Genomic DNA, 12,804 nt, shown 5'->3' with positions numbered 1-12,804 from the left:
TAGAGTTGGAAGAGACTGCAAGGGCCATCCAGTCCAACCCCCTGCCATGCAGGAAATCCATATCAAAGCATCCCCGACAGATGGCCATCCAGCCTCTATTTGAAGACCTCTAAGGAAGGAGACTCCACTACACTCCGAGGGAGTTTGTTCCACTGTCAAACAGCCCTTACTGTCAGGAAGTTCCTCCTAATGTTGAGGTGGAATCTCTTTTCCTGGAGCTTGCATCCATTGCTCCGGGTTCTAGTCTCTGGAGCAGCAGAAAACAAGCTACCTCCCTCATCAATATGACATCTCTTCAAAAATTTAAACAGGGCTATCATATCACCTCTTAACCTTCAAGAAATCTGGTAGCAGTGGTGCCAAGGAATAATCATTTAGAATAACAGAATCATAGAGTTGGAAGATACCACTAGTGCCATCCAATCCATCCCCCTGCCATGCAGGAACACATAATCAAAGCACTCCTGACAGATGGCCATTTAGCCTCTGTTCAAAAACCTCCAAAGAAGGAGACTTCACTGCACTCCAAGGGAGTGTGTTAAACAAGGATATCATATCACCTTTTAACCATCTTTTCTCTAAACATACCCACCTCCCTAAGTCTCTCTTCATATGGCATGGTTTTCAGACCCTTCACCATTTTGGTCACCCTCCTCTGGATACACTCCATCTTCTCAACATCCTTTGTGAATTGGACACAGAACTGGACACAGTATTCCAGGTGAGACCTTACCAAAGCAGAATAGAGTGGCACTACTACTTCCTTGAGCTAGACACGATACTTCTATTAATGCAGTCTAGAATCGAATTGGCCTTTTTAGCTGCTGTATCAAACTGTTGACTCATGTCACCTTGTGGTCTGCTAGAAATCCTAGATCACTTTCATATGTAGTCATGTTAAGCCAGGCATCCCTCATCCTATATCTGTGCATTTCATTTTTTCTGCCTAACCTTACATTTCTCCCTGTTGAAATTCACTTGGTTAGTTTTAGCCCAGCTTTCTAATCTATTAAGGTCATTTTGAATTTTGATCCTCTCCTCTGAGATATTAGCTATTCCTCCTAATTTGGTGTCATCTGCAAATGTGATAAACATGCCCTCTATTCTTTCATCCAAGTCGTTGCTAAAGATTTTGAATAGCACTGGGCCCAGGACAGAACAGAACCATGTGGCACACTACTGGCCACTTCTCTCCAAGATGAAGAAGAGGCATTGGTGAGCACCCTTTGGGTTTGGCCGTTCAACCAGTTACAAAACCACCTAACAGTTGCGTTGTCTGGTCTGTATTTTACTAGCTTCTTTGTAAGAATATCACAGGGGACCTTGTCAGAGGCCTGACTGAAATGAAGATATGCTATATCCACAGCATTCCTTTCATCGATCAAGCTGGTAATTATATATATATATATATATATATATATAATTACCAGCTTGATCTATATATATAGAGAGAGAGAGAGGGAGGGAGGTCAGATTAGTCTGGCATGGCTTGTTTTTCAGAAACCCATGTTGACTTTTTGTGACTATGGCATTTTCATCTAAATGTTCATAGACTCTCTGTTTAATAAACTGCTCTAGAATCTTTCCTGGTATGGGATCCTCTTTTTTTTCCTTTTTGAAGATGGAGACAATGTTTGTCCTTCTTCAGGGTGCCGGTACTACTCCTGTTCTCCAGGAGTTCTCAACTATTATTACCAGTGGCAATAATCTGAGATAACATTTGCCAGTTCTTTTAATACCTTTTGATGTAGTTCATCTGGTCCTGGAGACTCAAATTCATTTAGATTAACCAGGTAGTCCTGTACTACCTCTTACTTATTCTGTGCTGCATTTCTCCAATTGTGTCATTTGCTCCATTTCCCTCAGGTTGAACACCCCTTTCCTTTTGTGAGATGACTGAGGCAAAGAAGGTGTTGAGTAATTCTGCCTTTTATCTGTCCCCTTGTTGCCTCTTCCACCTTTTGGACAATGAAATTGTCTTCCATACAAGTGAGGAATTTGCTAGACCTTAAAGTATAATTTGGCTGAGTTTAATTTCCAGCAAATGTCAGCATTGTTGAAGTCACTCATCACTACTACATCTCTCTTTTCTGAGTGTGTGGTTATCTGTTCTAGAAAAGCACCATCCAATTCCTCAGTCTGACTTGGGGGGTCTGTAGTAGACTCCTACAATAACATCCCTGTTGTTTTCCTCCCCTTAATTTCTATCTAGATGCTCTCCACCTGGCTTCCAGGATTTAAGTCCTGAATCTCTTCACACCTGTAAACATCCCTGACATATAATTCTATTACTCCTCTTTTCCTGTTTGACTTATTTCTCCATACAAGATTGTACCCCTCTATTACTACATTCCAATCATGAGACTCATTCCATCAGGTTTCAGTGATGCCTATTATATTTACTTTGTTGTGCTAGGAGTTCAAGTTCATCTTGTTTATTTTTCAAGCTCTGTGCATTAGTGGAGAGACACTGAAGACCATGGGTCCTCCCTGCTAGCTGCCTATGTAATGTTTTTTCCCTTCCCATTGTTGGGTCCTTGCACTATTTGCCTTGTTCCCTCTATAACGGTTTGACTATTATTCCCAGCCCTTGACAAATTCCTCCCTTCCAAAATACTGTCTCCCTCCCCCATATAACTCAATTTAAAGCCCTCTTGATCAAATTTTTGAGACTATTGGCAAAAACATTTCTCCCAACTGGGATGAGGTACAACCCATTGAAGTCCCCCCCCCATGGAACCACAGCCCATGATCCAAGAATATGAATCATTCTTGGCGGCACCGCCCACGGAGCCAGCTGTTCACATCCACTATTTTCCTCTTCCTTCCTGTACCCATGCCCTTCAGCTGGGAGAAGAGATGAGATGACAGCCTTTGCATCCAGCTCTTTCAGTTTCCTACCCAAAGCCTCATAATCCCTTCTGATATTCTGAAGGCTGTGCCTTGCAGTATCCTTGGTTCCCACATGGACCAAAAGGAAGGGGTAATGGTCAGTAGGCATGACAATTAGATTGTAGATCGGTAACATATGAGTTGTTTTTCCAAGGGTTCTTCAGAGGATGGGTGTGGGTGCGTGTGCACACACACAGGTGTACGTGTGCATGCATGTGCTTTCAAATTGCCAGGCCAATTATGATGACCCCATGGAGTCCATAGGTGTTTTGTGTTTTTTTTTAGACAAAGAATACTCAGAGGTGGTTTACCACTTCCTTCCTTTGAAATACAGCCTATAGCACTTGGTATTTGTTGATGGTCTCCCATACGAATACTAACTAGGGCTGCTTAACTTCCAAAATCAGACAGGATCTGGTGCCTTTAGGATATTTCGGTCCTCAGATGATGTCGCTGTAATCTTTAAAGGACCATCACCATAAAGAAAGGGCCAACAAATCCAGATCCTAAACTTCATTACAACCATGTTGTGATATTAGGATATCAGTGGAGTGGTGAGGACCAGCTTGTTCTGCAGATAAGTCCCTTACTGCTGTAAAGGTAGAGTTTGGAATAGGTTTCTTTTCTTGGTTTTGTAATTTTTTTTTCCTTCTGGGCACAGGTTTACAGTAAGAATATAGATGGACAACCAACAGTCATTGCTTGTATTGAGAGTCATCAGTTTCAGCCCAAAAACTTCTGGTAAGTATGTATATCTATAATAATTACCTTTAATTTGTATTCTGCCCAAAATTGTCCTCATTGTTCCATTGTGTCCTTAACTACTGCTGGGAAAAAGGAACTGTCTGACTTTACTTAGTGGCCACCTTTTTTCCATGTTTAAAGTAGATTCCTCAGAAGCAGGTCCTGTGGGCCAAACTACCTTTGATTTTAAATATACCTGTGTTTTAAGTTGTATGTCTCATAAATTTAGAAGACATAATTATCAGAATCCCTTTTATGAAGCTGACATTTCCATAGGGAGAAGAACGTCCCTATGAGGTGGCAGTGGGAGATCTTCTTTCCTAGTGTGGTCCCAGTAAATAACAATCACATCACAGAGGATGTTTCTTGCTTGCTTTTTTAAAAATCTTAATGTTCAGTGTAAAGAGTCATTTGAGTCACAACCTGTTGAATCAGACTCTTAAAGGGAGAGATAGCCAGCTGGCTGTGACCTCAATGCCCATGGCATTATAACTAACAACAGCAGTAGACTGGAAAAGTGTGGTTATCTCACTTTTCAACTGTTTGGGGAGTCTCTCATCTCTTGTGAATTCCAGGTGAATCTCCCCGAAAGATGGATCTTATTCGGCTTCACTAAGTCTATGAGTGGGGTGTTTTTGGTCAATTCATTGTCTTGGTAAAAGGAGCCTTTATGCCAGTGTCTTCTCCTTGTTTATGTAGGAATGGGCGATGGAGGTCAGAATGGAAATTTACCATCACACCACCTACAGCTCAGGTGGTTGCAGTGCTCAAAATTCAGGTCAGTTGATCTACATGGAAACAAAGCCAGTACATGCTCCAAAATTTTTCTTGGTGATTTTTGCTTGTATTGACAGACATATTCTATGGTCTGAAACTTCAAAGCTGAAAATTAAATGAGCTGATTAGCTTGTGTTTCTGATATGAAACTGATGGGAACATAAACTTGGTATGATAAGGCAACTTGATGTAGCAATGTAAAACTAATTCTTGATTTTGTTCCTTTTCTCCAAACTCTACTTGCTCTCCCATCCCAACCATTGGTTGTATTAAGCTGCATTACTTTCTTTTTCTTCCCACATTGATATTCATACAGATTTTTCTACATTTTTTTCTATTGTGTGATTTCAGCTATACTGTATATTTTTCCAAAGTTATATATTCCCCCATTGACTAAATTGTGTTTCTTATTTTTTTTTCTTCAATTTTACATGTTTTCTGACATTCACATTTTAAAATATGGTTTTTGTGTGCGCTCAATTTCTCTTTAACATCCCACAAGCCCCATGAATGTGTAGATTGTCATGGTGAGAGAAATGTGTGGGGTTTTTTGGCTGGTTGTTTTGGTTTTGGTCTGGCAGCAAGTTTCAGGAAGAAAATTGCCACATTTTTTGCAAGTTTTTAATGGACTTCTTTTTCATCCCTCATTAACTGTAACTATAGCAAATTTTAAGCTCCCTAGTGCAGTGCTAAAGTTATCTGATGTGGGAGAGTAGCAGTTATACTTTCCCAAATTGTCAGGGACTAGTACCATACGGTATTTGCATCTATTGGCGACAGTTGTTGCTTCTCCAGTGAGCTGCAGTTGGTGGCTCATTGACTGACACTGGTCCATGGGCCACCACTTTAAATAGTGGAATACTGTACTGTATTATTCTGCCTTATCTTAGTAGGAATTAAACAACTAATGTTTAGCAAAGGCCAAAGACAAAGATCTTGAACTGCCATAGTGATTCCTAATTATCAATTATTTTTAAAAGGGAATGTAAAAATACTTTACAACACACTGGGTAATTTAAAGGTGGGATCTGCATAAAATTGTTGTGTTTTTTTAATTTAGTGGTACTTTAATCAGCAGGCCATGAAAACTTTTTCATACTATGTATTTTATCATCCCATCCCATCACAACAGTGCACCTAAATCTTAGCATGTGTCTTATTTTAATTTTAGGTGCATTACTATGAGGATGGTAACGTGCAACTGGTTAGTCACAAAGATATACAGGATTCTGTAGCTGTTTCGGTGAGTTGTATAAGTTTACCTAATACATGCAGTTCTGCTTTCCAACCTTGGTCATGTTAAGAGAACTTACTGAAATGGCCCTTCCACAGTATGGAAAATCTCTACTGTGACCAGTACCATGAATTACTTACAAAGAATGAACTATAGGGAAAGGGCACTACAGCAGATAGAGTAGTCTTTCCAGAGTCATCCTGTGCTTGAGATGCCTTCTCTTTCCTTTATGGGATAAAATCCCTCTTTATGCTTCATATATTTATGTAGGGCGATGTGGGTATGTTGTGAAGCTTTTTCCAGGCCTTATCACAAGAGCTACAGTGGTAAAGCCTTTGGATATGGGCTTCTCCAGGGATCAAAACCTCCGTGCAGTCAGCTCCTGTGTAAAGCTATAGATGTCAGAAGTGAAACCTTGTGTGTGGAGTCATTACCATGTCTCTACTGCTCTTTGATCATGTTGAACACCCCTCTCACACATAGCATCTAAAAGAGGCTAATTATTTTACCTATTATTTTTTCTTGCTTAATGAGTTAAAAATCTGCAACAGGATAGGTGGGTAATAAATAAATTCTGAAGTTGCAGATGCCACACAGGCTCATGCACTATACAGTACCTAGCAAGCCTGCCCTTCTCCCAACAACCCATTTTTTAAAAAGAATTATTGGAAAGCATTTCTCATCTTCTTTGGGAGCTATTCGTTACACCAGGTTTTGGCATCTCCGTGGCCTATTCTGGGGCCAGGAAAGGCCATTTTCCAGATGGAAAGTACCAGAAGTCACTTGTAAGTTTTTAGAAAGCCCACTGACCTAAAACAGTTTGGAGGGGGGACCCACAAAGCCCCTGTTGAACTTCTCTTCAGTAGTCATTAGAGAATGTTGGATGGCTTTTTTATTGAAATGTTGTTGTTGTTTTTAATCCTTTGGGGATGGAGTAGGTACAAAAGGGTGGGCCACACTCAAGTCCACTCAGGCTGCCATTTGTCCATTTCCGATCTGCAACATCAGATCCAGTGGCATGGATCTAGTAAACAGGAAGTTCAGTAATAATAAAATACATAGCAGTTACTGCTGAAGGCTCTTCATTAATAAGACATTTTTATTGTGGGATCAAAGCAAAATGAGCAGGGCCACTTCTAATTCTTACTAATATACGTTTCCACCAAGAATACAAAGTGCAGTGCAGTTTTGTGTGTTGACTCAGGAGTAAACCCCAGTGCACAAAGCTCAACTCAATTCTATGCAAGGTATTCAAAATTTAAATACCTTTAAATATTCCCTAATTTTTAGCACTCCTCAGATATAACAACAAAAGATGTTTGTGGCTGGTTAAAGACTGGAAGTTCAGAATTTAAAACACTCACATTGGACTGTGCCATATAATAGGACTTACACAATGAATCCAAATTTGAGAGGTATGCATGGAAGGAGAATGCCCTTCACTTGCAAAAATTGTTCCATCAGCAGAAAGAAATCAGTGGATTATTTAGCAAAAATTATTTAGCAAAAATTAGCATTGTTTCTGCAGTTACCATTCAGAAGTTGGGAATTGTGATACCTGTGTTTAATAGAAAAGTTGGATGTCTATTTTTCCCATTCTATAAAACTCACTTTTGTATATATGTTCATATGAAATCTTTTGAAATTCACCATATGGTGATAGACAATTTCTTGCAACTTCATCTTTGTAGAATGATGTTCAAACAGCCAAGGAATTTATTAAAATCATTGAACATGCAGAAAATGATTATCAGGTAAGAACTCTGTAAATTTGTAATATATGCTTTAAATTAATATATTTCATTTTTTTTGATGGGGCTATAATTTTCAACCATATTTTGTTTCTAAGAACATTGCCCATATATTTCTTTTACTATATATTTGTCCCATCTTTCTTCTATGATAGAACTCAAGATGGCTTAAATAAGACTAACTATAACTGTTCAACTTCAACAGCGTTCTTGCCTCCAGGACTTTCATAACAAGTTGAAGATAATGGCCAGATGGGTTATATCTTTACCCTGTTTCTTGAAACAGTGGGTGGTATTGCTGTACCATATGCCTGACAAAGAAACAAAGCCATGCATGGTTACAGCATTTATAGGCAAAATCCAGTGTAATGTGACTTTCATTCATATACTAGGACTTTCTGTAGCCTTCTTCACTACTACATACTCCCTAAATATGCTTCAGAGGGTCCCACATATTTTGAGAATGGGCGATAGGCTGTCTTTTCCACTGACTGAAACTATTGTGCTGGAGGGAAGGAGTAATTGAATAAAATTACATATAATGTGAATTGTTTATCACAACAATTGTTTGGCTCAAGAGTTATTAGTGAACATAACTATAAAGCAAAAATTCTGAGCAGAAGTTGAATTATAGAGATGAAATGCTTGTTTTCCCATGGTTGACTTCAAATTTCAGCAATGAGATAGTTTTCCAATCCAGTTTAGGTAGTGGTTTAGAAATCTGTATACTAAATTAAAAATAAGAATATGCACATCTGCTTATTTCCAAAAACAACAGCATTGTAGGTTTTAATCAAGTGATCCACAACTGCCCGCTTTTGTGTATATAGCACAAATTCAGATATATATCTGCTAAGTATGTGTAGTCTCCAAAAACACTTTATGCTTGTTTGTATACTCGATCACATGATTAAGTGTTGTGAGCTCTTCGGAGAAGCAAGCAGGCTGCAGATAAGAAAGAAAGGGAAGCAAACAGCGGAGAGAATTATAAAGAAGGGAAAGCAGACCCAAATGGAGACTGGGAAGGGGGCAGAGAGAGGAGACAAAAGGTGGGTGGGGACTCTGAAGAGAGAAAGAGAGAAACAGAAGCTTTCAGGAGACAGAGAAGAAAAGAAGCAGAGAGGAGAGGTAGGTACAGGCCGAGAGTGGGAAAGAAGCGGGGTTTGCAGAGAAATCAAGTGTGTTTGCAGTGTTGTCGGTTGCTGCTGAATGCCAACAGCAAGATGTGTTGCCATTATATCTACTTCCTGGATTCTAACTGATTGACCCTTGCTGAAGGCAGTGCTCCAGGGCTTTTTGAGGGTGCACAAATCTGTTCCCTAGTCTGCATGTGACCCATGAGCAACACTTCTCCAGCTCCATGCAATTAGAGTTGGAAGCTGTGATGTTTAGAGGCCATTGGAAACTCCCATAAAGTAGAGGGGATAGATGTACCATAGAAATAAGAGATCATTCATTCTAAACAAGAAATAGACAATTCACAACCAAAGTTTGTCCCTTGGACTGAATGAGATGTTGAGAGAAAGAGAGAGACTCACTTAGGGCACAGAAGCAACAATAGAAATTGTGTGTCAGGAAGAGAAGACAGGACACTTGCACACGTGGTATAATTATTCAACTGTCATTCAGCCAGTAATCATTCAGGGATACCCATGTTTGGCACATAGCAAAATACAACAAAAGCTAAATCTACAAAAGAGTGATGCCTTTATTAGCCAACCAAAATGCGCAAAACACATCATGCAAGCTTTTGAATCTGCACTGGCTTCTTTATTAGGCAAAAGATGTTTAAAAGATAATATAGGACAAGAAAAGTTATGGTGTTAGAATCATAAGCCTACATTTTGTATCAGATGTTGTTTCTGTTGCAGTTCAGTTGGTTTAACGGCATCTCAGATAGCCACTCCCCCTGTTTTTGCCATCTGGGGATCAAGACAAAGGAGAGTAAAATTTAAACTCCTTTAGCAGCAGTAAAATAACTCCTCTTGGGATCCACAATGTCTGTCTTTTGTGAAGCCACAGAAGGCACACAACAACACCCAAACTTCTTTTTCTCCAACCATCTCCCCAATATGTAAGAAACCCCTTCCCACCCACACACTCTTATATGGCAGAAGATCTGGGATCAAAACATGTTGACTTCTGGTCTGGTCCATTAGGTCTCCTTTTATTGTGGGATTTCTTGAAAAATAGTTTCAGTGCTCTTTTGTTTTCTGAATTGTGTATGATTTCATAGGTGACCTTCTACCTGAAAGCGTGCATTGCTTCTGTACCTTTGTACTTATTCCCTCCTGCTGACTTTAATTTGGTTATATATACTGGAATTTGTTGTTCTCTGCTGCCAGTTGTATTTTGGTTTTGTATTCTCCTTCTTTAGTTATTGTTTTATTGTGGTATTAGTGAATTTAAAATGTTTCATGCCACTCAGCAATATTTGTTTGTGGATAGTTCAAAATTGGAATAAGTAACAATAAATCTTTTTGGAAGAGCCACACTTCTATCATGCATTGACCAACTTGGCTGAGTGTACAAAGATAAGGTTAATGTAGATTAGGGAGTAACCAGTCTATACAAAGTGAAATGTCTATGCAATCTTTACAGTTCTTCTAACCAGTTACCCTCTTGCTTGTTTACAGACAGCCATCAGTGAAAATTATCAGACTATGTCAGACACCACATTCAAAGCCTTACGCCGCCAGCTGCCTGTTACCCGTACTAAGATTGACTGGAACAAAATCCTCAGCTACAAGATTGGTAAAGAAATGCAGAATGCATAAAGCTAGAGCAGTCGTGCTGTAGGAAATGTTAGCATGCAAAAAAACAAAAAACACAAAGCTAAGGTGGTCCTATGCCAAGTAAGTGGGTTCTCTGAAATGTTGGCACTTGCCTAGGGCTTTCAGAGTTAACAGGTTTTCTAGCCTTAGAGAGGACTGTCAACTCATACCCCTGTCTTGTTTTGTGTGCTCCTGCCATGTAAAACTCCTACACAAAATGTAACAATACATCTCCTAGCAGGCTTTTTGCCTTTGGCCACATTGAGATCAGTGCCGTACGTCCTTAGTTACTGGTTGGAAAACTCCTTACCTGTGACAGTCTTAAGAAATGCAGGCTGGTAGTACTGGGATACCGTTCCAATACGTCTGGCAGCACTCCAGGTATTATAATCAGTTTAGTAAGACTGCTGGCAGTGTCAGTGGTGTCTCACTGCACAGGATATAACTTGTCCTCCCTCCTCTCCCACAACTGCCAATCGCCACCTAGCAATATCTTCTAGGCTTTGCTTTTTATGTTTGCAAGGTGTTTACAGTACTTCTCCCAAAAATCCCAAGAAGGCCAGGTCCTCTGGAATGGTGGGTTTTGAGAGGGTTGTTTGTTTCTTTTTTAAATCCAAAGACTTGAGCCACATTTTCTTCATGTGAACTGTTTTTCTCTTTTGACTTTTCCTGGAAATACAGTTGATTTACAGGATGGGTCCTCTGTTTTTCTTTTTTTAAAATACTTTTCTGATTGCTGCTGAGACATTGTTTAAATAAAGAAATTATAAAAATCAAAAGCTGTACATGTTTAAGGAACATTTGATTTATTGTGCTTTAATGCTTTGTGGTAGGTTGATGGCATTTGTACTAGAGATGTATAAATGGACATGTCTAAGTGGTCAATAAAAGATTTCCATCAAAACATGTTTTGATGTTGTCAGTTTCTTTTGACATGCTTAGAGAATACCGTGTTTCACTGTGCATGTGTTAATAGCAATCCTGATTTAAGACACCATGACTGGAATCCTATTGGTTAGTCTCAAGTAGAGTAGATCTATTGCATAAATTGAATAAGTCAGCACATAGGTATATCCATTGGCTTAATATTGCTATTCTAGTTGGGACTAGAATATGGTGTAAGTCAATGTATATCATTATCAGTGTGCTCATACAGATGGTCCATTGCTCTTACTTTGGTCCTCCTGTTCATATGAACAGATAAATTAAGCAGGCATGGATAGTTTAGTATTGCACCTTAATCCAGGATTAGAGTTTATTGCATCCAAACAAGTTTGCATTTGTAAATCAATAATCATTGTTGTTTTAAGATGTTTTGTTATTCTGACATGTTTTGGCACAATAAGTCATAATTCCAGTTGCAGATATAATAAATATTAGGTTCTTTATGTTTTGATTACCTTTCTATGACTCCTCTGATTAGCAGAATCAAAATGGAAGTGAATGAACTGTGCACACTAGCAAATGGTTCCTGCACATTGTAGTTTAATAACCAACAACTCCTGACTTACTATGGATGAGCACAACTATAAATTTTTAGAGGAGCTAAAAATGTGACACTAATATAAGAAAGTTTTCTAAACTGAGCTAATAATCTAGTTCTGAATATGACTTTTAGCCACAGTTCTTTTTGTTCCTAGCATCCAATAATCAGATATATGGCACCTCTGAATATAGATGTTACAGTCATTAATGACTGGTGTGTATTAGGGGGAGAGTACTTTGAATTTCCAAAAATGCAACAATTTTGGATGGGCGGAGCATCTTTGGGAATGGCCTTGGGGAGCTGCAAGTGAGCCATGGGCCAAGTTTCTGGCCTATAATTTACATTACAGTGTCCTCATGTCAGCCAGTATCTGTCAACCAAACATATCTTACTGTTTTTTTTGTGAGAATAAATAATATTGCAGGACAGATCATGCTGAAGATGAAAACAACATTCTTGTTATGCACAAGAGTTTTGCCTGATATTTCTGTACTGACACCAAAAACAAAAATTTCTTTCAACACTACAACACAGTCCTACCATCTGATTGACAGGGATAAAATGAATGAGATAAACAGCAGACATGAGAGGAGGAAATAAGACATGGTTTGATAATTCCCTCTCATTTCACTGGTTATTCCCTGTCAAACACATTTATAACAAACTGCCAGTTGAAGCAACATTCCATCCACTTGACAAAGCGATTTACAGTTCATAAACAGGGATGTTCCTGTCATTGCTCAGAATGAGGCAAGTGCTTCAGGCAATGGGATGCAAGCATTGATGAAATGTGCTGCTGAATGTAACCCACAGTCAGAGATCCTGTTGCTGCTTTCTCAACTTGCCTTCTTCCCAGATCCCTCCACCACACACTTTTGTGATGTCCACCCACCGTTCCTCTATCTCGCACCACAACATGTTCCAGTTGCTCCTGCAGAATATTGGACTTTTCTCCTTGCCTCCCTATCTGATACCCTTCCATCACCCCCAGCTCTCATCTCCTTGGTCATCCACACAATCCCTGTTGCTGTTCCCTGCAACTGTGCTTATTGCATCCTCCATCTATTACTTACACAGTAGGGGCAGCTGCAGCCCTCCCTTCTACTACATCTTACTTGCCTGTTTATGTGGCGGCTATTGCTCCTT

General features: G+C 39.4%; 1 protein-coding gene across 1 annotated transcript in view; it reads left to right on the top strand.

Annotated features, from left to right (window-relative positions):
* CAPZA1 (capping actin protein of muscle Z-line subunit alpha 1) overlaps window positions 1-11,076 on the top strand; it is a 29,215-nt gene extending 18,139 nt beyond the window's left edge. Inside the window, exons 6-10 of the mRNA XM_042464151.1 lie at window positions 3,554-3,633; window positions 4,336-4,414; window positions 5,585-5,656; window positions 7,339-7,401; window positions 10,035-11,076. Of these exons, the coding sequence (XP_042320085.1) occupies window positions 3,554-3,633; window positions 4,336-4,414; window positions 5,585-5,656; window positions 7,339-7,401; window positions 10,035-10,175 (435 nt within the window). The 3' untranslated portion in view covers window positions 10,176-11,076. The remainder of the gene's footprint in view (window positions 1-3,553; window positions 3,634-4,335; window positions 4,415-5,584; window positions 5,657-7,338; window positions 7,402-10,034) is intronic.
* Window positions 11,077-12,804: the final 1,728 nt, after the last annotated feature.

This window comes from Sceloporus undulatus, chromosome 4 (genome assembly GCF_019175285.1).
Source record: "Sceloporus undulatus isolate JIND9_A2432 ecotype Alabama chromosome 4, SceUnd_v1.1, whole genome shotgun sequence".
Lineage (NCBI taxonomy): Eukaryota > Metazoa > Chordata > Lepidosauria > Squamata > Phrynosomatidae > Sceloporus > Sceloporus undulatus.
This window is presented reverse-complemented; position numbering and strand designations above follow the sequence as displayed.